Source organism: Paralichthys olivaceus, chromosome 16 (genome assembly GCF_024713975.1).
Source record: "Paralichthys olivaceus isolate ysfri-2021 chromosome 16, ASM2471397v2, whole genome shotgun sequence".
NCBI classification, from domain to species: Eukaryota; Metazoa; Chordata; class Actinopteri; order Pleuronectiformes; family Paralichthyidae; genus Paralichthys; species Paralichthys olivaceus.
In genome coordinates, this window is record NC_091108.1 from 13,974,493 (window position 1) to 14,000,696 (window position 26,204).

Below are 26,204 nucleotides of genomic sequence, written 5' to 3' on the forward strand. Positions count from 1 at the left end.
CAGTATCAGTTTGGCTTTCTTCAGCAGACTGCAGGCACAGGCTCTTCAGGATTCTATCTGCTGTCATGGACACAATCCGGTTTGACAGCTTGAATCCTCCGATGACCTGTTTTTTATCCGTATCAGTCTTGAGCAGAGCTGATACTTCTTCAAGTATTAAGAATACTTAAAAATACTAGTATTCAGTGAGCATTCAGAAGCATTTTTTAGGGGGATAATTTAAAAACACATTTAGTACATTCAGATATAAAAGGACCCACATCTATGATTGCTCCATTCAAAGCCTTTGTGTCACTGTGGAGATATTGAAATTGATAAAAAATCTAAATTATAAGGTAAGAAGTGCTGGTAACCCCCTCTACAAAAACTATTCAAAACAAAACTATTAAAATAGGCATTGTCACCAATATTATCCAGGGACCCTGCCAGCAGCAACAAATGAATACGTCCCTGAGTTAACTTGCAATTACTTAGTCTAATCAATGCCCTTTAGTTTAACCATCTTATTACACATAGTAATAAAGAGCCTTGTCTCTGAATCATCTAAATACACAACTGTAATTGAAAGGAGGGATGATGACAACAGACGACAGCGCGACCGTGTTTCCTGCTCAGACCACTGAGCTCCTGAGTTAAATACAGTTAATGCAAAACTCCGGCAGATGAAATAGCTGTCACAACACTGCGCTGGAAATTTATAAGAAGGGACAATCCTATAACGGTTTGTGGTTTACAGTAACCAGTGCAAGGATGCTGTCTCTCTAACATACACAAGTCTGTTAATCTCCTGTAATCTCCCTGTTTAATCTCCATTGGTTTGTAGTACTTGGAAATAAAATTCTTGGATGACAATTTTTGCAACCTCTCAATATGTATCTATCAAATATGACACAGAAGGTATATATTTACTTCACATTCATTTATATAATTATAATTAGAACAAACAGTTATGCAGTATGTCACATAGGTGAATTAGAGCAAAGACACTACTAGCATTTCTTTCTGTTTTTCTTACTTTCTTTATTGTTGAACTTAATTTATCCTGAATAATAGAGGGGAGTGTCCTTAAAATGTTTTTCATACTCAACAACACTGTAAAACACAGCGAAAGAGAACATGTGAGAAAGTTCATATGTTCCGCCTCCATTCATAGCAGTATAACGCTTTTAATTTTTTCTGCTTTTCATTATTCATGTGTTCATTACAACTAATACAATAAATACTTTTTGTTTCCCTTTTGGAATTATGAATTGATTGAATATGGCTTGGATTACCTTCTTTTTAATTGCATCAAAACAAATAAGGATACTTTTAATAAGCAATCAAACTAAGAAGCATTTAAAGTTTGCCATTATGTTTAAGAGTATGCTTTAAGAAAAGGCTGATTCAATCAGACGTACTGTAGTTTAGAGGTTAAATTCTTATTTTAAACAGTATATTCAAATTTCTACCCTTCAAAATTGTGTAAACTGTTTTTGCTTAAGTGTTAACTGGAGAAAAAACCTGGTGAGAGATGCTCTGTCAACTCCTCTTACTTACAGTGGGAAAACACTAATTTGTTTTGGCTCCTCGTGGCAGCACATTCGCTCATGGAGCATCATTTTCTCATTAATTATATCCATCTTGTCCTTTCCTTTTACATTGGCAATTAAATATCCCCTGAAATACATGTTCCCTGGCAGCTTGACATTCTCTGCCTATGCAGTTTATGCCGCTCAAGCTTTCTTTGACGTACCATCTATTTTCGATGATTGTTATTATTGATCCACTTTTTGCTGACTGTTCCACTTTACTCTCAATCTCCCCTGGCAACAGGCCAGCTCCCCGAAGCAGAAATCTATGCGTTTTGATATTTACTTTGAAAAGCAACTCCTTTCCCTTATGATGTATAAGCCCAGAGATTATTTCATCCATAAACCACCACAGGGTGAAATTATAGTGTTCCCGCATTGGGGCTGGAGCAAAAACATTAGCTCACACAGTAAGAATCTGTTGAAAATCTCCGTCATTAGCATTTACATATACAGTACATGACACATCACAGTCCCCTACCTCTCTCTCACCCTCCTCTTCTATTGCTCTCTCTAGCTTTCCTCCCCTCCATTTCAATGTTATATTCTGCTGTATAATGTTATTCCAAAAAATACTTTTACCACAACAGATGGAGCGGAAAATGGATTTGCATTCAAACCCAAACTGTACTGGTGACATACCTCTTCCTACTCTCCACCAATAAGTCAAGGCTGCAACAGTGTAATATAATCACTGATATTTTCTCAAAAGATTCCCTTCTCTTTGGCTGCGTCTCAGACCATATTTGCTCAGTTTGCTTACTGTTTGGATGTGAGTATGTGCAGGCAGGATCAAGGCTGCGCTTATCTGCCTTCTTCCATACCACCCCTTGTGTTTATTATTCTTTTTCAATACACCCCACTGTCATAGTGGGGACCTTTTTCATTTCGATAACTCCTCAAAGAGGCCAATGTGAGGCACGAAGCATCCTGAAAATTGGTTGGGGATCAAACCTTGAAGCCCACTGTGTTTGGCAGCATCATTATTTTACCAAGAAGGGGATTAAAAGAGTTGAAACAGGTTAAAAGGAAGTCAGAGAGAGAAAGTAAGTGGAAACACTGTGTGCATGACAGTGGGACACGAGAGACAAAAGGAACAGAAGTGAAGAGAAGCCAGTAGTGAAAGCAAACTGTCTCTATATTTGTCAGAGGGGTTTGAACATGCAAGCAGAATATCCCATAGATACGTAGCTTTTTGTTTTGACTGAGCCCCACTATGTTCTGAGAGATATCAGCCGGCGCAGGGTCAGAGCGTCACAGCTCTTTGATCCCTCTGCAAGGAGATTTCCCAAATCCCTGAGATGAACACTTGTGCAGAGAATGAACCCCGCAAATGATTCGAGACTCACAGCTCGGCTGCGTATACAGAAAAACACTCGTTAGGCAAACATAAACTCTGTGTGCGCGGCTCTGTGGACAAAACAAATTTCATCTTTTGCCAAGCTGACAAAGTTTGACACGTGTGAGAAATTATTTTTTCACTAACTACACCAGAGGAGCTGCACACTGTGTTTTTGTGAGCAGTTCATGCTGACAAATATCAGTGTGTCCAGAAATGACACTTAACTTTGAAGTGATATTCGTGCTGTTAAGAAATTGTCAGCGGTGTGCATCGTCAGTTTTTACTTCATTAGCCACACTTTGATTCATTCTCAGATATCGGAGACATATTGTAGCTACTGCTCAGATTGAGACAATGACAAGGGAAAAACTAAATAAACAATCAAAATAAGATTTCATAAGCTTTATCATAAGATAAAAATATTAGTTGCTGGATCTTCATTCATTCATTCACACTGTCAGACGTGAGATAAAATGCAGCCGCAGACTTCATCACTTCCTCTACATGTGATATTTGTTATGTTGACTGTCTGGGGAACAGACACGTTGCAGCCCACCATGTTTCAGATGTTTCCAGTTCTGCCTCTTCAAAATGCATGTGGTCCATTTCTCTTTTCTTTGGGGTAAAGAGTTGTGTTATTAAACATGGTTCCAGTCCTTCTGGATCCAAAATCTTACCAAAATCTACCAAACATGTCCACCTCCATAAATGAGAGGTCTGTGTTTCTTTCTTCAGAATAGATGGAGTTGCTCAGTCTTTTATACTTATGAATATATAATAAATACTCCAATGCAGGTCTGCAAAAAGACTGAATGTTTGATAAACCCACACCAAAAACATATGCTAACTTATGCTGATATGAAATCATCTACGCCTTTTTTCTTTTAATATTGCAACTTTATTCTCATAATACAATTTTTTGTCCCATTATGTGGCCCTTATACCCTGTTGTATAAATGACATTGATGTTTTCAGTGAAGTGAAATAGCTTTGGGTGTGAAAAGCTGTTCTGGCTTAGATGTTTTAATGTCATATTCTCATGAATTCTAACTTTGGCCCTGTGATGAAATCCTCTGACATGGTCTGTTTTGGAAACGCAAAACATTATCATTCTAACTGTAAACATAAAATGGCAAATACATTTTTTCTTTCTTTTGTTTTGTAGGGGAGATTTGTGCCTTTAAGATCTACGGTCAGGATGCTCCATTTGAGGCGGTGGTGTTGAATCGCACATCAGGAGAGGGGGTCCTGAGGGCCAGTAGCCCTGTGGATTGTGAGAGCCAGAAAGAGTACACCTTCATAATCCAGGCGTATGATTGTGGGGCCGGACCCAGCGGGGCCGACTGGAAGAAATCACACAAGTGAGTCTAGCCGTTTGTGTTTTGTGTTCCTATTTAATTTAAATGTGCTTCTGAATTTTTCAACTAAGAAACACATGTGCTCCTTGGTAAAAAAAAAAACAAGCCTGAAGCCCGGCTTAAATAATGAAAAAAAGTCTATTTACACTGAGGCATACAAAGAAAACAGGGATAGCTTGCAGTATAATATAATTTACTATGCCTACAAAAAACAATTACATTTTTGAAGCTGTACTGTTCAATTCATGCTGAGACAACGTTGCATAAATGATTCCTAAATCTAATATTATGGAGGCTGTAGGTTGTTCTTAAACAGATAATCTTTGTGTTTCAGTCATTTATTCTGTTTATGACCGTGGACACTGTTTCTCCTTCACCATGAGGCGTCACTCTGTGAAATTGCTTCTCAGAAGCTTTACACTTTTTGGAATTCACCAACACACAGGCAGCGACTCTCTGCATGTGTTTCTTTGTGTTTCCTAACAAACTGTGATTGTCAGACCCTGTATTCAAACTGTCACATGCAAATTATTATTTACCTCAGCGTGACTCACTTGTGTAGCTGCCATTGTAATGCAGATTTACAAGAGGGGGACAAAATATGACATGGAAACAGACACTAACTTCAAAGTCAGTCGCCAAAGAAGCTGCGCATTTGAGTCATATTAAAGAGTTTCAAAAGAAAACAGGGAAACTTTCTCAGCAAAGAACATAAGTCATCTTAAGTTGAGCCTCACCAGTAGAGTACTATAGGTGTGTAAAACTTGAAAACACAGCCTCAATTAGCAGAGTTTAAATGAGGCTAAATTGCATCACATTACAACTACATTAACGATAGTTGTTGTCAGGAATATGAACATGTTTGTAGCTTTAGTTGAATTCATTTGAATATTTACCTTTGCATCATTAGTCTTGCCCCTGACTTTGAATTAATTTAGAAGTAAAAATGTGCTCCTGAGCTTCCTTCATATTTCACACTCTTAATGTTACTAAAAAAAACTTCATTGTTATTAGATTTAGTTTTTGCTTGTTTAATTTTCTCATCCCTCAGCACTGAAGCAGTGACAGCTGAGACCTGCAGTTGTGTTCTCAGGTTCCGTCCCCCTAATAGCCCAATATGATTAGTGTGTGTGTGTGTGTGTGTGTGTGTGTGTGTGTGTGTGTGTGTGTGTGTGTGTGTGTGTGCACACTATGTGAATGAGATTGACAGACAGGCAGAGCTGCATTGACAGCAGCAAATCAAACCCTGTGGTCAGAGACGAGGAGCTTCTAAAATAAGCTTCTGCAGCTTCGGCACTAAACAGAGAAAGAGAGGGACATTTATCAGCTATGGGATCTGAGATAAATTGTGTGTGTGTGTGTGTGTGTGTGTGTGCGTGTGTGTGTGTGTGTGTGTGTATGTGTGTGTGTGTGTGTGTGTGTGTGTGACATTCTAAATAGGCCTCATTAAGCTAATGTCATTAATTAACCAGATGTGCTTCCTCAGATACACTGCGAGTTGTTGTCAGAGAAGGTCACTGGTGAAGAAAACTTCATGACACATCTGACTTATTTGTTCATTTATGTAATTTGGTGCACAAATGCTATCAGGATACCTTGTTAATGTCTTCAGCACTTCCTCCCAGCAGATTAGACAGTGTGTTTGTGTGAGTTTACATCAGAATAGGAGGAAAGGAGTAAAAAACAAAATCCCTTAAAAAAACAATCTTTTCAAGATTGTCTGAGATTGTCTGTGTCTATGATATAATATTTTTTACAAAAATGGAAACACATTTTTCAAAGAAATACCAATAAACGTGACCTTTCTGTGCAGAATTGTTTTCCTTTCACTCTCCATTTAACTGGCTAATACGTCTTCAATTAATGTCAATCAATCTCTAATGACTTAAAGAGTTTTTTTTCTTTTCCGTGCTCCATTCCTCCATTAATTTATTCTTTCCCTGTGTCCTGAACTTTTCCTTTTCTGCATCATTTATCTCCTCTTCACTCCCTTGGCATCCTTCTGTCCTTTTCCTTCCTGTGCTCTCTCCCTCCCTCATCTTTCTTCAATCCCTTTCTCCATTCAGGGCAGTGGTTCACATCCAGGTAGATGACGTCAACGAGTTCTGTCCTGTATTTCGGGAGCCACTGTACAAGGCTTCAGTAACCGAAGGCAAGATATACGACAGCATTCTGCAGGTATATTATTGTTATATTGCACAGTGAATACATATATACATACATATTTATTATCGTTATCATCTACCTGAAGTCTCCCTCTTTGTTAGTTTTTTAGTGAGTTTATTTAGTTTTAAAGTTTCAGTAGAAGTTAAACTGCTTGACTTTGTGCTCTGCAAATGTTGTCATTATTTCAAGTGCTAATTCTTAAATAAACTAAATTGAATATGTTATTCCATGCACTAATTGCTAGTGTTATTACTAGCAAAGCAGTTGTTGATGGCCCTGGTGTAAACGGAAATTGTTACAGGTGGAAGCATGGGACCAGGATTGTTCACCACAATACAGCCAAATCTGCAACTATGAAATAGTAACTGCAGGGACACCATTTGCCATAGACCGCAATGGTAAGTGTGTTTGTGTTTCTAATGTGGCTTGGAATGAAATAAACATTAATAGAATATCTGTCTGCCTGTCTATTTTTCGTTTTTTTTCGATAACTGCCTTAACATACGACTCTTTAGATCAGCGTTTGCGAGAAATGACACCGGTTATTTTAAACTGCACTGGAGTGGTTGGTGTTACCGGCGTTACACAGTGTTCCTGGCAAGCACTGATTACATAACTTACCCGGTGGCCCCACAGTCAATTTCTTTTTTATAGCCATAAAAACCCCTTTGGTTCATTTTGGCCTGTCAGCAAAATAGTGCCCACGTTCAGAGAATTAAAAACAAATTGTAAAATAGTAGTTATTAATTCTCAGCTGAGCAGAGTTCATTTAATTTGATTACACTGAATACTCATTAGTCATCAACACCGATACACAATTCCTCTTTACATAATAATAATGATAAGTTTTATTCATAGGCGCCTTTCACAACATTCAAGGTCACCTAACAAGACAGAGATCAAGACAGAAAAGAAAAAACTGTGTATCTAAAAGATCAATTAAATAGTGAATAAAAGATTTTGTGAAAATGGAAAACAATCAAACTGGATATGCCAGTTTACCAAGATGGGTTTTGAGACAGGGTTTGAAAATGGAGAGTTCTGGACTAGTTGAAGTTTATGATGGAATTTGTGAGAGAGACCAAAAAGAAGGGAGTTACAGTAATCCATGCGGAAAGGAACCAGGGTGTGAACTTGCATGACGGTGCAGTTGGGTGTGAGGGAAGGGCAGAGGCGATGAATGTTACGTAGATGGAAGTATGCAGACTGAGTTACATTATTAATGTGAGCTTTGAAAGACAGTGTGCGGTCAAGGATGACACCCAGACTCTTAACCTGAGGGGAGGGAGGAACTAAGGATTTATCAATAGTGAAGGAAAAAGCGTCTGATTTTGTTAAGGTGGATTTGGTGCCAATATGGAGAACCTCAGTTTTCCCCTGTTCATTCTTGAGACATGTGGTATTGTGGAACACACTAATAGCAGTCGTGTTCTTTCCTCACTTGAACACAAACGGCATGGTTAATGTCTCGATGAAGGAAGAAGAAGCCAGACCCTCGGCTGAATTTGCATATGTTCTTTCTATGATCACAGCTAGGTGAACTTCGTACGAACATGTTCTCCACTAAAGATAGACATGAGAGAGCCGACGACCTTATCTGGAGACGAGCCGTGGTGCAGACGCCAAACTAGAAACCACTGTAGGAAGCTCCGCAGCAAATGCGTTTGTAAGAGCTAGAACAATGTAGAGAACTGTATCGCTGGCTGTAAATAGAGACTTCACAAATGATCTATTTATGGATGTAGACCAAACAACAGAGAGGACAAGCAGTTGTGAATACACTATAGAAATACAGTATGAAGAGGAAAAACCAAGCAGACAACTGAAACGGATTGCTCTTCATATTGCAGGGATGTTATCATCTGTGAATTAGCTTTGATGAGTGTAACTCAAAAGTTTCTTGACAAACATCCACCTTCATCTATGACAGTTTTCTCATGTTCATTCGTGGCTCTTCACACCGGCCCTATAGTCGACTGGCGGAGTGTATTTTATTTCTGATTGAGAGCTATTCTGAACATATCTGCCTATAAGAAATTTCGGCTTTGGGCTTTGAGCCGACGTCTCCCTGAGCCTCCGCAGCTACACTGCGCTGATCTGAGTGCGGCATAATCCAGACTGAATGGAGACTGGAGGGCTTTGTGTGTTGAACTCCAACCAAGAGATCAGACAGAAGCACCCACACTGCTTTCTTCACTGTATCTCTGCCTCTCCACGTCTCTCAGGGTCTTATTTATTATTTTGTCTCATTGCTTTTTGAGTTTAACCTTCTGGTCTGATCTATCTCACTGTATTTTACAGAGGTCTGGCTCATTTGATCTGATCTTCTCCAGGGCACAATAATATTACTTGGGAGACACAGCAAAACACAATATGCAGAATTGGTTAGACCTACTCTGTAGAACAATGGAGATTTTTTTGTGCACTGAGGGAAGAGCAAGATAAAACATAGACGTATACAGTGTAGTGAGCTGATATGGAGCGAAATGTGCATCATAAAAGAGACAGTAAATTAAGACCAAATTAATTTAACACTTCCTGTTGTTAAGTGATGATAATTACGAATCAGCTGAGTCAGCTCTGCAGGGTTCTGGGATCAGATGTTGTTTGCAAATTGAGCTGACTGGGACATCTCTTATGCTATATTTTAATAACACATACTTTAGTAATTAACTTGTTGAAACCCCCCACACTGACCATCATTTTAAATCAGTTTAACATTGATTATACTAATTTTCTTTGCTTTCCTGTAAGCAGAGTCAGTTGTAAACAATACATGGAACAATACACAATCCAGGCTTTCTGCCTCTAATTCCTTTTATTTACCACAACAAAGATGATGTGAGCAGTGGTTTCCCTGGGCTGATCATATTTTTGGAACGTTATTTAATGAGTACCTTGTCAGGACTATAGGGACAACTGCTGACCCAGATAGACTTCAGTACTTCTCTTTGTTATGTTGAGTGATGTGAGGACATGGGGTTTTTGTCCTTCATTCATATGAGCTTTTCAAAGCTCATCCCAGAGCCTCAGTGTGTAACTGTGTTCTCAGACACTATTGTGACAAGTAAACTGAACTTTTACTGTGTGTAAAACTGTTTCTGTAATCAAGACATGCACTGAACTCCAGAGAACCGCCAGACATTCTTCAGAGGGGATATATGTGAAAAGGCAAATGTCCGAGTAAGAGCCTCTGGTCTTTCTGCAGAAATTCTCCGGCCAGTGCCCCTGGTAAAATGTCCACAGAATGTCCATAGGAGCTAATATGAGTACCCAGCAGTAGATCCTCAGCAGGATGCATCACACTCTGGAGATTCATGTATTGTTGTAAACGTGTCTGCTGGAGAAAATGCTGTTAGATCCCAAAGATAATCAAGAATCGGAAATGTCCTGTCAAATCAAAATATCTCCTTAAACTCCACCTGTTCATATCAAGTATCTTCTCTGTTGCTGTTGTTCTCACCGGCTGCATATCAAACTGTCATTGGATGAGGATTTTGTAAGAACTGTCTGACTCTGATCTTCTCGCCTTTCTCCTTCTGACATTTCCAGCTCAGCTCTGTTTTCCTGTACTGTTGTGGTCCGCACTGATTCCCTCAGTGCCGTTTCCTCACCTCTTGTCTCCCCCTCTTTCTCTCTCTTTTTTTCTCTCCTCCTCTGGTCTCTCATGGAAATCAGAGTGACAGCCTTTCACACACAAGCCTCCAGATATTAACAACCAAAATAGCTTCAGTTGTCCTCATAGACTCGGAGACGGGCTGTGATGGGAGAGACTGACAAATTAAGAATATGAAATTGTTTTAAAGCCATTCTGTATTTTATAGAACGCATGTACTGACGTTTTAGAGATATAGGATATTCATCATTCACTCATTCTAGCAACTCAGTGCTGCATTGTTAACATTTCGCTCAGTCAGTAAAGAAGACTAGACAGTATGTTCTACCATACTGTAATCCCTTGTGAGCCTTAATATTTTTGTGCTTGTTGGCAACTCAAAAACATGTGGATCTATATAGTTTTCTCAAATGATTTAATACATTTGGTAAAAATCATACTGCAATTTTGAGAAACCAGTTACTTATCATAATGCTGTAGAGATACTGAAGATAGAAATGACAGAGGCCACAACAGAGCAGAGAGATATTGATAAAACAAGGAACACATATTGATTTCAACTCTGTCAACCCGCAGAGGCTCAAATTAAACCTCTCTGATTAACTTTGTAAATACATAGTTTGGGATGTATCCTCTGCGGTCAACTCTGGTTTTATGTAAGACATATTGTGGCGCAAGCTCATTTAAACAAAATAAATGTTTTCCCCTGTACAGTTATTGTAATGTACATGATTGAAAATCAATACAAAAGACGTGCGTATAAGATGAGCAATTTAACAGTTTATTCTTGAAGAGAAAATACAGGGATTTTGATGTTAAAGTACAATGGTATTGGTTTTGGACAAATAACACAAGATAAATTAACAATAAAATGTAATTGTCATTTTACAGGGCCTTTAAACATCTACTAAAGTTAGCCAGAAGATGTTTGCATTGTTTGATTACAGTAACTTCAGTATATGAACATATCTAGTGCTGCATCTCCTTTATATCACTCTTACTTACACTGTTAGAGTGAGATACACTGTTACCATGGTGGAATCGACTGTTTACAGAGAGGCTTTGATATTAAAATACAGCACAAGGTTGCAGGACCTTGAGTTTTTAATAAAAGTCTTCAGTGAGAGTCATTTGTAAATGTGTCACAGTTTCTTTAATGTAAAGTCGTATTTAGTTATTGCTCTGTTTCTCAACTTATTGTTATTAAATAAACATAACTGGTCATTTTTCTGGATAATCATATTTCTACCTTGTTTTTTCCTTTAGGTAACATCAGAAACACAGAGCGACTGAGCTATGACAAGCAGCAGAGTTACAAGATCATGGTGACAGCCTTTGACTGTGGTCAGAAGAGAGCAAAGGAGGATGTGGCTGTGCATATTGATGTCAAGCCTGTCTGCAAACCCGGATGGCAAGGTCAGAGAAAAAGAAAAAGGCGGAGAAGTATTTGCTCAATGCTTTAATCTACCTCAGGGTACTTGATGAAAATGTACTTATTTCTAAGTGCACTGACATATTCTTTAAATGTACTTAAATGTAAAGTAACATCTTCCAAATTGAAGCAGCCAGTTCAGAGCAGTTTTTAAACACATCCTTTCCCTCGAGGGAATTCCATTTCATTTTAGACTGAATGTCTCTTGAGGAAATCAGAAGACCTGACAGAACCCTCCAGAGGGAAAGTTGACTGGAGTGTATATGTGTTTTTTTCCCTCTCCCTCCTATAACATGCCAGCAGCTTGGCATTCGAGCCAGTCTCGTCTCCCCTGCTGCTCCACCTGTCAGCACTGACAGCATCTCAAGAGTCAGGAATGAAAGCAGAAGACAGAGAAAGATAAGAGAGGAGAGGGGAAAGAGAAGGGAGGGAGAAAGAGACATAAAGAAAGAGACCGAATGATCAGGGGAGGGCAGAGGGAAACAGAGATATAGAGAAGAGGTAATGGTTATTCTTGCAGACTTGAAAAAATGTGGGTGCAGGTAAATGAACCAACCAAAATAAATCAGTCAGTAAAACTAAATAATTGCAAGACATCGTAGTGATGCTTTAAAATTCATGACCAGATCCCCCCTAACAGATTCATACATTCCCATCATATTCTGGTAAAGCTCCAAGATGAATCAATCCAAGGATGACACAAAACAACTCTTGGTTATTCATAATTCAAATGCTGAGTGAATATAATTTTCTGAAGTGTTATTGGACATTTGAAGCCTGTGGAAATAAGCAGGAGAGAGGTGGTGTAAGCCGAGCAAAGTCTCTTCCAAAAGAGGACGAAAATAGAAATTTAATTCTATTTTGTTCTATATCTGGCTTCTTACCTTTGGCCTAAGTGGGACGCTATCACTCCCATGTATTACCTGCCTGAGTGTTTATCATGCTGATTTCTTGTATTCTGAATTATTCCAGGTTTCCGGTCTCGTCAATATCAGTATTAGTCCTGACTAGAATACAACACATTTTCTGCATTTATATTATATCAATCTAGCGCATTATTATGAAACTGGTGATACGACTTCCTAATTGAGAAGTGCCTTGCTTTTTGTACTAATAAACACTACACCAATTCACTAATAACATAATTTATTCATACAGAGAGCTCTCTGCTTTACTGCCTTATGTTGGATTGATGCTGGTCACACATCTTTTGCAGAAAGTAGCCTATTAATTATAAACAAAATATACAGTCGAGTCATTTTTTCTTCTCACAGGAAAATATAATATGCAAACATTCAGGGCAGCAGCCTCTTTGTATCCTGAGAGGTGAAACAAGGGGCAATCAGTCACCGCTGTAAGCACATCTCAACTGATATAAGTGCAGGGATACATGAAGCTCTCCTCAACAGTAGAACACACTTCATACAAAGAAAAAAAAGTAAAGCTGAATCATCTTGATTGCCTTGTCATCCTTATCCATGGTGTAAACTGATGGTTTGATTAGGTAATGGCTCAAAATCCCGCTTCGTGTCCACAATTTCGAAAGATGATAATTAAGTAGGAGAAAACAATCACTCAGCAGAGATGATGTTACAGACAATTAATCCGAAGAGACCATGCTTTGAAAATGTCACGAATGCCAGTTGTTTAGGCTTTAGGGACACTTATTGAAGGAAATGTCAGTGCACGTCACAGAGGGGGTGGAGATGCTGACAGAAATAGTACAATGGTTAGGAGAGAAGTCGTCTGAAATGGCATGCTGCTTTATGTAAATGTCATCTTCATGTAGATATCCAAATTGTAGCACGCAGACAGAGAAAGTTTAAGAGTGGAGGGGACATGTGGCATTTTGATGTCAAGAAACATTGGACAGAAAGCAGCCGACAACAAAATAAGAAATGCGTCTGCAAAGTTCAAGCTTTTGCTTTTGGAGACACAATCATTTTCTAGATGGCTTCACAGGCGCTGCCAGCTCCCTACACTACATTTGAACCAGAAAGAAACATGTGCTATCACAGCCTGCTAACATTCTCATCAATGTTGCATGATTCTTTGCAGTTTGACTCCATAAAATGGAGACACACTGCATAATCCACTTGTAAAACCATTAACCCATCGTAGCTTGAAGCCATGAATAAAACATTGCACTGATGCACACAATATCAAGTCCTTTTGTACATAATCATATTTATCATGTGTGTAAAGGTCAGTGCTGCTTTTTTTGAAGAAGGCTCCCGGCACAAATGGAGGCTAAATATGTCTCGCTCCACCTGAATCCTCACTCCTCCTCGCCCTCATAATCACAGTCCATTTCTCTCTTTGAATGTTTGTCACAGGAGACCTGATATTATATTCTGTGGGCTTGGCAGGAGCTGCTAGGTGTCCACCTGCACACACACACACACACACACACACACTTTCAAATCCCCTTCACCTCCAGATTTAGGGATTCTCGCACACATTGAGGATAAATATAACACCTGGGTAATGAAAATGTAACACCAGGCAACAGGACTGACAGATACAAGGTTCTATCAGGTCTGTCATGTTACTGGACCATTTCAGTCGACTTTTGACGTGTCACAGACAATTCCAGGCCCTCAGGTCACCAACCTGTGTGGTCGCCTGTCATCGTTTCAAGAGCCAACACTTGTGGAACATGGAGTTTTATTCTTGTTTTTAATGTAGAATAAAAGACAACAAGGTTAGCAAGAAGAGAAGACCTAGAATGAACGAATTTCACATCAAGAGGTTGGTTTGAATACCAGTTGGGTCAGGCTTTTTCTTTACGGAGTTTGCATATTCTCCTTGTGTCTGCATGGGTTTTCTGTGGGTAAAAGTATTACGTGTTCATGTTGTCTCCCATGTTTTAGTTATAGAATGATATCGATGTTACTGACATTTAGATATTTGGTGTAAAGGACTCGATGAAGCACTAGTCAGCAGAAACCTAAAGAAAAAGGTCTGTTTAGGTGAACTGTTCATCTTTTGATCCTTTAAGGTTGGAACAAGCGGGTGGACTATGAACCAGGGACCGGCAGCAAGCAACTGTTTCCCAAGATGCGCTTGGAAACCTGCGGTGGTCCCCTGTCCGGCGTGAGGGCGATGGTAGAGCTGCAGACCAATCACATCGGGAAGGGCTGTGACCGTGAAACGTACTCTGAAAAGTCTCTTCAAAAACTCTGTGGTAAGAAAAAAGAAATAAAAACTTTGAGAAAAGAGGTAATTAGCATAAGTGTGGAACATGAAATGTGTGAGGAAATAAAGACCTTGTTGAAATAGTGAGGTGCTGTCAGGGACTGAAGAGTAGAAATAATAATGAGAAATGAGGAACATTTTAATTTAAAGTAGAAATTACCTCTTGACGTCTTAACTTCTGTGGTATATTAATATGCCAATTTTCAGTGTGCCATTTTAATCCTGGAGACTTTTGAATCATTTTTATTTCTAATTAAATTCCAGAGTCTTATTTAACTGTGACACATTTGTAACTTCCCTCTCATACCCTCGAACACAGATATCCACTGTAATGCATACAGTAAATGTAAAACATAAACTCAATATTTCCCTTGAGAGGCCAGATAATTTCAACCAATCAAGAATCTTGATTCATTATGAATGAAATGGGAAAAATATGTTGGATTTTCATTTGTATGTACTTTATCTCATTGAGAGGGGTAACATCTTAACCTTTAGAAATCCTGGGCCATTGTGGGTTTTTTTAATGCTTTTGTAATGCCATTGATTAATTACTTTTGTCAGCACAACATTGTCTATATTAACAGACAATTAGTCAATTAGAAAGAATATCAATATATTGGACCCTAAAACTCACAAGAAACAGATTTTGTTTTTATTATGAAAAACTATAAACATGGTCAACAAAGCTTTTTGAAAGTTGAAAATATTAATATAGGTTGTCTAAGAACCATGGTTATATAATCTTTATTTTCTCTTTATCACAAATGTTTCATTAATATCAAAATACAGCAAACATATTGACCACTAACAAATACATATAGTTATTTATAGAGGAATGTTTCATACAGAGGTAAAACACACACACACAGACACACACACACACACACACACACACACACACCCACACACACCCACACACAGCATTAGGGCATGAAGTGACACATGAGGAAGCAGCTTCTCTCCAGGTTTATTCTCTGTGGAGTCGTCCTGACAGTGTCCTCTCCTCTGACTGGCACATCCAGGTGCAGCATCTGGCAGCACCGACCTCCTTCCTGCCCCCAGCCCTTCCACAAACTGGACAGCGTCTCTGCTGACTGACAGTGGGCGAGACAGTGACCTCATCTACAGATTCGACGGGCACCAGGCCGCCAATGTTCCCGATCACGTGGTGCCCCAAAACCTAACAGACCAGTTCACCATAGCAACGTGGATGAAACACGGGCCCAGTCCGGGGCTCAGAGCAGAGAAGGAAACCTTACTGTGTAACTCTGACAAGACAGGTTGGAGACTATTTTTAATTAACTTGCAATTAACTGAAATAAAAAATTTGACTTTTTGCATTTTCTCACATTTTAGCAGCAATATGCTGTTTCTGTAGAATCACTGCTAAAAACTGTTATACTTAAATGTCTGTCTTCTGCAAAGGATATGCCATAAACACCATTAACCATCACCTCCTTTTAAATAACACAATAATTAAGACTTAGACTGACGTTGACAAAAGCAAATGCTCTTTGAAACTCTTGACTTTTACCCATTCAGTGTCTGAACTGAGCTGCCTGAGCTGTGTAATTAAGTGAGCTACAAATTGCATGCTGTCACAGTGCTCTCAATGATGGCCTGTTGGCTCAGGAATTGTGTATTCTGATGTTGCAGTGCTAAACTGCAGAGAAGTGTATGTTGGACCACCAGAATGTTATCATCCTTTATAATGTTTTGCCTAAAGAATATGATATGATGTGTAATATGGTGTGTGAAGGTTCTATGTGATATATAGTAAGTGGAGGAGACTATCATAATTCTCAAAGCACTATCTCTCTCAATCACGACCTATTTGGGTAATTACCAAATTTTTCAGAAAGTAAATTAGTTCCATTATGTCAGACATTTTATGTGTCACTTGCAAATAGATATATATATAGTGTATATATATATATATATATAGAAAATATACAGTTTATGTATATATTTAGAAAAAAGTACTCTCTGTTATAATATAATGTTGAGTTGAGTTCTGATATTCCAATGCACAATACAGTTATATGAACTAAGAAATAATGATATTGATAATATTGTGATGGACTGCTCTGGGTGTCGCCCTATGTCAGCAGGGATCGACTCCAGGACCTTCTACATCACTCAAAGGATAAACATAATATATATAGGATTAGATAGGGTCACTTTTTTCACTTTATTTCAAATGTAAATTGCATCAATTGTGCAACATGCTTACTGTGATATCCTCCTCCACAATGTACAATATATTAGCACCAAAAATAAGTCTACCAACACTCACAAGAAACAACACAAAGGCAACCAGAGGCTCCTCGCAAAAGAAAAAGAAAGTCAAACTCCAAAACAAATTGAGGGAGCAGGTGCATCAGTTTATTGCCCTCGAAACAGAGGGAATAATCTTTTTGATTATTAAGCTTTATGATGTAGAATTGTGTTTAAAAGTGTGTTTGCATGACCATGTATGTCTGTGATGTTACTGTTTCAGAGATGAACCGCCACCATTACTCTCTGTATGTTCACAACTGCCGCCTGGTGTTCCTGCTCAGGAGAGATTTCACTCAGGTCGACACTTTCAGACCTGCTGAGTTCCACTGGAAACTGGAACAGGTGAGGTGTGCGCGTGTGTGTGTGTATGCTCATGACCTGATCTGCGTCCTATTTGAGTGTGGGCATAAATTCAGGGCGATTTCCTGCTGAAGGTGAAGGGCTATCATTACTTGTAAAGTGAAGGGAGAGACCATTATAATTATCGGAGGCCTTCCATCACTTTCCTCTGCTCACTGTTGGAGATAACAGGGTAGACACAAAGTGGAAAATCTGTTTAGTTCTGGGTAATAGCTCAGCCAGCAGCAGACCTCGATTATCTGTCATGCTTTTGGGAAGTTGTTGAACTAATTTGCTCTGAAGCTCACTGTTTCAGTCTTGCAGGAAGCCTTTGAAAAGAAAGAGATGCACTGTATGAAGCTGCTTGCTTTCAAAAGATATGTTACACAGTCCTTGTATGCCTTTATCTAAATATAAAGATAAAGAATTGAAGTTTTACATATATTGTCAGTCCTTTAGAGATATAACAGAGCAGGGTCAGACCAGCGACTGTGGAGCTGGCAAGATTAAAAGTCTTGCCGTAGGAGACCTCAGCAAGGTGAATGCTTGGTTCCAGCAGAGGGGCGCCTGCAGTTCACCAAGCATTCCCTGAGCAGAGAATAATCTACTGTAAAAAAATAAAAAATAAAACAGAATCCCTGGAGCTGAGATGAATATGATAAGCCAATGAACTCTCTTGTACGGGAATCTCCCCTTTCGACGGTTTCTCTCCAGCACGATAATACTGCATAGAAGATGTAAATCTAATCTAATTGTTTACCCTCGGGATGCAGCTTATATCCACCTCACACTGCAGTTATTAGAAAATGCTTTACAATTACAGCAAGCTCTCCAGAGTTTATGCTCATAAGCAGATTAGAGACTTGAATTTCTGTGCGTGTGCTCATGCATTTGCGAGCCTTTGCTTGCATGTGCGTCGACTCTAACAGCTACTTTTCTTCTTAATTCTTGTCTGATGTTTGCATGGAGAATTGCATACAAGAGTTGGAAGAAATTCACAATGTGTGTTCTCACCACTATGTCTTCTGGTGCTGGTGTGTACGTTTCAGTCAGAGTTGTTATTGTGAGTCACAGGTACAACAAAATGTATTTTTCTCATGTGTACCTTCCAACCTGCTAGCTGTTTGTTCTAAGTCAAAGGTAGATCGGAAAGTGTTTTTCTCATTCTGGTGCCCTTTTCTCCTGAGGCCCTCAGAGGTTGAGTTTTCTCAGCAAACAACCTCCAGACTCTCCTGGGTTTCAGTCTCGCTCCCTGTCGTTCTCTCATTGTCTTTCTCGCTCTCCCTCATTAATTCTCTCCCACACATATTTACAGTGCATAGATAGCAGGGATCCCATTTGCTCCTTGAGTTGGATCTTGTGCAGGACCACAGAGGAAGCATGCAGTGCAGCCAAAGAGAATTTGTTGAGTTACTCACTAGTACAAATCACTTGTGTAGAGACTTTGATTTAATATAAATGAAAATAAAATACTGTACGATAACAAGAGAAATGACATCATGCACTTATATGCAGCTAGAAAAGCACTGAAACTGCTTTGATGATTTTGTATATGGAGTTATAGATGAGATGCAGCTGGATTGTATTATTGTCTAGAGGCTACAAAAAACTAAAAGACAATCTGGTGTCTCTACCTATTTTACATTTGATAAAGCCTCTGTGTTTTTTAGACTCTGTACAAATGGTGGATCTAAAAAGAAACCATTGTTCTCTAAATCCAAAGAACTGACATCAAAACCTGATGTGTGCCCTGAAGCAGCACAAGGTGTTTGTGTCAAAGAGAAGTGAGCACTGTGTCTTTGAAAACAGCTGCAGATTCAAAAAAACTGGGAGGTGAAGAGAAATGTGAAAATGCATTTTTTAAATGATTATTTTATCTTACATAAATAAACCATTAATATGGTAATGTTTTCTAGTTAATTTATAGATACATTGAAATTTCTTGAAAAATCATTACCATCTTCTATTTACAAAAGGACAAGAAACAATTCAATGGTTAATAAGGTTTAAAAAGGCACAACAAAAGTTGCTTTCCATTGCTGAACTTGCAGTATTTTTCTCCAGAAGAATAACTTAACACTTTGGTATTATATCAGCCTCTATAAATGTTTCACCTGTACTTTTCAAGTTATGACAAGTCAATGGCTGCCAAATGGCTCCTTCATTCACTTTTCCACATGATGGTGAGCAGCCATTTGAGATAAATTACTGGTGTAGTAACTAAACACTTTAGTTTTAGCTTATATAAAGTGTGATTTTATTTATAAAGGGCACTGAAAATGGAGTACGTTTCACATACATGTCACACTAAGATACTCAGACTGTACTGCAAACACATGTCCTGTACTGCAAACTGATTTCAGTCGGCTGTGAAAAAGTTCAAGTCAGATTTTATGCATCTTGGCCTGTGTTTTTACCCCATTTTTCATTTTGTTTGATTTAATTTCCTCATAAAAGTAAAGAGAATGAAAAACAGTAATTTCAAGTATATATCCATATATTATGAATTCATATAAATTGGATTAAAAAAAATATTGTCAGCACAAAAATGTCACATGATGCAAATGCACAGTGAAGCTTCTCTTAAACTGCCTGTTCTACACAGAAACAGCACTGTTGTTGTTCTGCCTTTAACCTGACAGTGGGGGTGGTCACATTGAAAAGGGAGCGCCAGAATGGAGAAACAGATGAGTCTCTAACACACCACGCCTCTGATGGCAGAGTGCCGCCGTGCAAAACCACACACAGACAATAACCATGACAACATGATAGACCATGTTTCCACGTTAACATTTTTAAAAACTACTTTCGTGTTTTACAACCTGTCATTGCTTATGCTATACAATATATTTTATATCATCAAAATGACACATTGACACTTGTGATACATGTGATAGCAATGAGCACAAGCTCAGTAGAGTAGTAGAGAGAAAAGGGTTTGGTGTGTAGAAGGAGGAAGGTGAAGAGGTAAGTATGGGGTGTTACAGCTGCTTCTTACTGTCCTTGTTCCTCAAGCACTTAGATGCTTCCGAGGCAACTCCATTTAGCTCTATTGATTTTGCAATTCTCACCCCGAGAGGGTCGTGGGCAGAGGGGAATGAAAGGAGTGTAGCAAAAGGAAAGCAATGGAGAGAGGCTTCTTTTTTCCTTGTCGATCGAACACTCAGGAATGTCACATCTGACAGGAGCCATCGTGTATATACGTGAACACAACCATGCAATAACACACACAGCACAGCTTTTTTCCACCCTAGCTCTTTATCAGCCTTGGTAATGGACTAGAGGATGGATCACTCCTCTTAACACACATTGTTCACTCTCCCTGAGTTGAGAAAGCCTATCAGTACAATCCAGCTGTCCAAAAGATATTCACTCAAAGTCACACAAGTCCTATGCAAATCTAGATCCATGCTTTTAAAGCCCTGTGAGCCTGAGAAGGTAAGGATGTGTCCAGCATTTTCATAAAGCAGAGGGAATAGGAGGAGGAAAAACAAACCAAAAAGATGAATTCCAAGTAGTTTTTGCACCAAGTTTCATTTGCTTTCAATGTTTGCCCAGCTTATTTTAAAACATGGGACAAGATTGTGAATATCCCTTGTATGTCTGAAGGGCTTCAGCACTAGCTTGATGATAAATTGCCAACCACCAGCAGATGTTCGGGACATATCAGTTGTGTGTACCTTTGTGCCAGCGGGTGTTTCACCCTTTTAATCACAAGACACCCTCTTCTAAGGCAGGCTCACCACAGACTGATCAAACCTGGGGCTCAGTCTGGGTCTTTCCTTGCGATCCATAGCCATCGGCTGCAGCACTCTGCAGTCCTTAATGGTTCTTTTATGGTCTGGAGGGCGTGTCCATGGATTTCTAGCTCTTTGAGCAACCTGATGGTGGATGTTGCAATAAAGCCCCTGCAGCCAAACTCCACTGGGCGGACTATTGCTCTCCAGCCTTGTTGTTCTGCCTCAGATGCCATCTCCGCATCCTGTCATCCACTTCATCAACAGCATCCTCCCAGGGTACTGTCAGTTCTATGGAGTAGCACATCAGTCGGGTTAGCAGGCCAAACTGTAGCCACCAGTGCTGTAGTTTGCCAGGGAGTATGGACTGATTGACGCTCTAAAGGTGCCGCTAACATCCTGTTTTTAAGTTGCTGGATCTGCTCACAATCTTTAGTAAGATAAAGAGTGCATGTGATCTCAACCCTTACAAATGTGGTGTTATTTACTCACACCAGCCTCCTTAAAGATAGGGTGGGAAAAAATGTAAATTTTCCAATTTAACCAATTACACCTCTGGAAACAACCGCTGCAGCCCCCTGCTGTTATCATTTATGTTTGATTATAGGGACTCCATTTTGAGAGAGCACAGAATTCACCCTCGCTTCTTATCTTTACAGCATCTTTACAATTATCTACCTTATCTGTCTGCTATTACCATGCTTGTTGTGCCACTGCTTGTTCTCTGTCCTGTGTTGATTAGAAGCCTCCCTTTGTTCCTCAGGAGATTAATTGGATGTATTGCGTGTGTGTGTGTTGTGTGTGTGTGATATTGCCTCTGCTTGTTCGTTGTAGATACCAGGAGTAATTGAAGTGCCTATTCAAAGAGTGATTTAGTTCCAGCTCAAACACAAGAGACTAACTGATAAATGCTTCACTTCAATTTAAACTTATTTGCATTTCATACATCAGCGCTCAATGCAGTTAGCAGCGTTGCAGTGTGCATATCAGAGTATGTGTTGAAAGGTTAAAGCGAGAAGCGTCTGCAGCACAAGAGGTTTGTGTTTGTACATAAGTGAAACAATTTTAATTTATCTCTTTATAGTCTGATGGGAACTTTCAAAAAAGCCTTCTTGAAGTGATGTGCTTTTTTTTGTTTGAAAGACTCACACAAATCCCTCATTTCTTTCTGTTGGCACAGTGTTCTCTGGCACTGCTGCCTGTTTTTATTCACTTTTCACTCTCAATATTATTTGCTGTGAATAATTTTGCAAGTCATCCCGTTGAACGACAAGACTAGAATGTAACATGCTGTCGTATAAAAGAACACTAGTTAGCTGTTAATGATGAGGGTCTTAGAGTCTTAGAGCAGAACAGAAAAAAGTCAAAGAGCAGATGCTGAGCGTGGCCTTCAGCACAAACATTCTGTTTTTCAAATGACCTCATTTGAGAGCTCAGCTGTAGTTTCTCTGCTTAAGGCGCATCCTGTGTTACCTCCACATAGAGCTCACTAATGTAAATGTATTTGCTGTGTGTGTGTGTGTGTGCGCACACACAGAGGTGGTAGTTAGTGCTACTATCTGCCTGTCAAAGAGCACTCAGCAGACATGCTGAGTGAATATAGGTATTCAGTCAGCATGCTAATGTATTGACAGCTTGGTTGTATTTATGTATTCATCTTTCTCTCTCTTTGATTGTCTAATCTCCTCTCTATCTAATTCCTGCCTTTACTTTGAGGAGAAAATAATCTTTTTATGTACTCTAAGGTCTTTCGATAATTTACAAATATTATATTCATTACCGACAGATACATAGACACAAAGATTTCTAAAATCCTGCAGCAAAACAGTCTCAAAGATGACATTTGACTTGAGATGGTAGACGTGTTTTGCATTGATCTTATTTAAATTAAGGCCTCACATCTTTTTTCATGAAAACGTTTAGTAGACTTTAGTGAATATTTAGTAGTTCAAAACTCAACATTTCTTCATGTACTTTTGAGTATTTATTTGTCTGCAAGGCACATTGCTCATGCAGTTAAGCTGGTTTTGTGTGACAAGATGTTTTTTTTTATAGTAGAGCAACTGTTGACATGTAAGCAAAGCTCCTTCTCTTGGTGTTTTCTTATCCTCTTATATTCCTGTTACTTTCACTATATCCTTGTCATTCCCTACCACTACACTACACTACACACTTGACAAATAATAGTCTGGCATCAATAATGCAGTGGCACAACAGTGGCTGAATAAAGAAGAGCCGCCAGGAATGCAAATAGTAACAAATTAGATGAAAAGAGAAAGCAGGGATGGGTGGATGTTGGGATGCTGCAGAGAGGTGGAGGTCGGGAATCGCAGAAGACAGATGAGAACACTTGGAGCTCAAAGACGGAGCTTCACATTTTCTGAAAATTAAAGTGAGCCATCATGAGGAAAAACAGCAAAAGAAAATTGTCAGCATCAAAAGCAAATCCATGCATCATAATTACAAATCATTAAACCCTTCACATCATCAAAATCCTAATACAGACATATACCTGTCAGATGCTGATGGTTTGAATCCATCTAAAGCAATCTCCTTCCATCCTGAACCTCTAAAGCATCAACATGAACATGACCCTGTTAAAGGGCTTTTCTGCAGCCAGCAAAAAATTCTGTTCCTGTCAGCAGATCTAAAATGCCCCTGTGGTATCTGTGAATATGGGGTCATGTTGGGATTGGTTTTCTCCAAAGCAAGGTGCACAATATGCCTGTTTTCTTTGCCTGATTCATATAATTTAATCAAAATAAAAGAACTGGGACTACTTTCTCCTAGTTAGTATTTGGTCTAATACTGAAGAGACATTGTCAAAAATTTTTTACAAGGGTTATCTTTAAGACGACAACTTTAATTTAGATTTCAGACTTTATAGTAAAGTCCAGTGGAATTTTGAAATCTCCCTTCTTTCAAACCCATTTACAAAATGTAATAGCCTTTCATAAATATGCCTTTACAGATTTTCACAAGATAGATGGGCCTATTTCTGCTGCTTTACTGTCAGCAATCAAACACTGCTATTGCATGATGATATTTCCAATAAATACCGAAATTAGGAAATTAAAACTCAAATAAAATCTAGGAAGTACAAGTATGTCCCACGGGTTCAGTGTTCACATGCAATGTTTTGACAGTGAAAGTAACAAGTGTAAGTACGAGGGGACGCAAACTGAGCCGCAGTGTTGGTCTCTCTTTAGTACAGTACAGTCATGTCCCCCTCAGGATGGTTATCTCTTTTATCTAGCGCCACCAACAGGTCAACATTTCCATTATTATATTTTATCTATCACCAAATACCTGCCAGTTTATCTCTACTTTGTGTTAAGTGCCAATGTTAGCTTTCTAACACACTAAACTAAGATGATTAACATGGTAAGAGAATTTTAGCATGCAAACGTTATCATTTGGCTTTTTAAACCTTTGGCAGTGACATTGTTCCCTAAAAGGTAGCAGCAAAATATCAAGCTTAATCAACAGAGGTGAAACAAATGTCAAAGTCCCACTAGTTCAAAAAGATCACATGTCTCTTGTAATTATGTTTTTTCAGTGTCTGTTTAAGCTCAGAGGACACTGAAAAATAAAGTTAAAAGAGATTTTCTGATAGATGCGAATGTGCAAACTCTTTTGATCTAGTCCCAAAAAGACCCTAGCACTGGGAGTGGAAACTGATATTGTGTTTTGACAGGGAGTGGTCAGGAATATTAGATTTATGAAACTATAATGAATAAATCTGCACAGTTTAATATTTTCCATTGGTAAGGAGTTAGAGAAGAGGAGTCAAAGTGGAGGTATATGAGGTAAGATGAGGACAGTGAGGACGGAAGAGCAAGAGAGACCTTGGCAGCTAAATTAGAAAGATGAATAGAAACTACTCGATGTCACACTAATGTTATAATTCGTCATTAATTGTTCCATAAATTGTGTTTTATTTAATTCAAACTTTAATGTCTTGTGCAGCTGTTGAACTATTATCTGGCCATGCTTTTATAAACTCTACATAATCAACGGGAATGTTAAGTGCAGTGTAAGTGGGGACGGTCACAAACACAAACAGTGTAAATAATTGTACAGACATATAACTTTTACTCCACAGGCAGTCAGCCAGCAGCTAAATGAAAGTGGCAATTCATTCTGCCTGTCTGGCCGAGTGCACATACAAATCCTGACAAAGCTGATGGAAAGAAAAAAACAACTGTCATTATTAATAACACTCGCAATGCATCCTGGGATATAGTTTGTTTCATTTTTGTTTTTTATTATCAGGCATTGAATCGTAAAGTTCAGATCTGCTCTTGGTCATATAGAAAATAAGGTCTAAAGACAGCGCACTAACTATAAAGATCAGACGCTGTGTGGAAAGGGGGGCCGGGAAAACCTGGGGGAATGTCTGTCTTCTCAGACTCAAACAGTTAGAGTCTACGCTTTACATCAAACATCCCTGGAGATTCCTGGTTGTAGGTGTCAAGTGTCAACCCTATTAGTTAATTTCTCAGCACGAATAACCTGTGTGTGTGTGTAAGGATACTGAAGCTTGGAAAAGAAAGAATGTTGAATATTTTCCTGCTGTTTTTCTTAAATTAGCAGATCCTAGTCTCTGCAAAAAGTTTGCTGTTAATTCGTCTTAATCCTTCACAACAGACTGATGCCATGGTCATAATAAGAGAAAAAATTACAGGGAGATTTATAAATCTTTTAAGACTTCACCAGGCCGTAAACACTTCAAAACTGTATTTATCTTCCTGAAAATATCACTTTAAAAGTAACACATGCGCAGTTTAGGCGTTTTCATCTTTGTGTGATTCAGATTTGGACTGTTCCTAATGTCATTACTGGGCCCTGTGCAGTCTTTTATGTCATTTACCCTTTCTAGATTTACAATTGCCATGTATTACTTCCTGCAGTGTAATCAGTGGATTCTGTGCTCTGATAACTTTTATCTTCCAAAACCTCTGTTGTGCTGTTGCCTATTCAAGCTCTCTTCCTCTGCCTGTACTGTGTCTGTTAACATTGATGGTTTATCTCTCCTGTTGGGATTAGTCTTATTTATGATAGCTTACATATTGTAGCTTCAATCATAAATGAAGGTTTGTTTGTTTGTTTGTTTGTTAAATTTTTTTGAAAAGGGCTGTAGTCTCTGAGATTCAGACCCA

The 26,204-nt window shown here is 38.8% G+C and overlaps 1 protein-coding gene across 1 annotated transcript in view; it reads left to right on the forward strand.

Annotated features, from left to right (window-relative positions):
• clstn2a (calsyntenin 2a) overlaps positions 1-26,204 on the forward strand; it is a 121,129-nt gene that overhangs the window by 82,307 nt on the left and 12,618 nt on the right. The window contains exons 3-9 of the mRNA XM_069511071.1: positions 4,079-4,274; positions 6,338-6,449; positions 6,739-6,835; positions 11,320-11,469; positions 14,487-14,672; positions 15,709-15,966; positions 17,187-17,308. Coding sequence (XP_069367172.1) covers positions 4,079-4,274; positions 6,338-6,449; positions 6,739-6,835; positions 11,320-11,469; positions 14,487-14,672; positions 15,709-15,966; positions 17,187-17,308 — 1,121 coding nt within the window. The remainder of the gene's footprint in view (positions 1-4,078; positions 4,275-6,337; positions 6,450-6,738; positions 6,836-11,319; positions 11,470-14,486; positions 14,673-15,708; positions 15,967-17,186; positions 17,309-26,204) is intronic.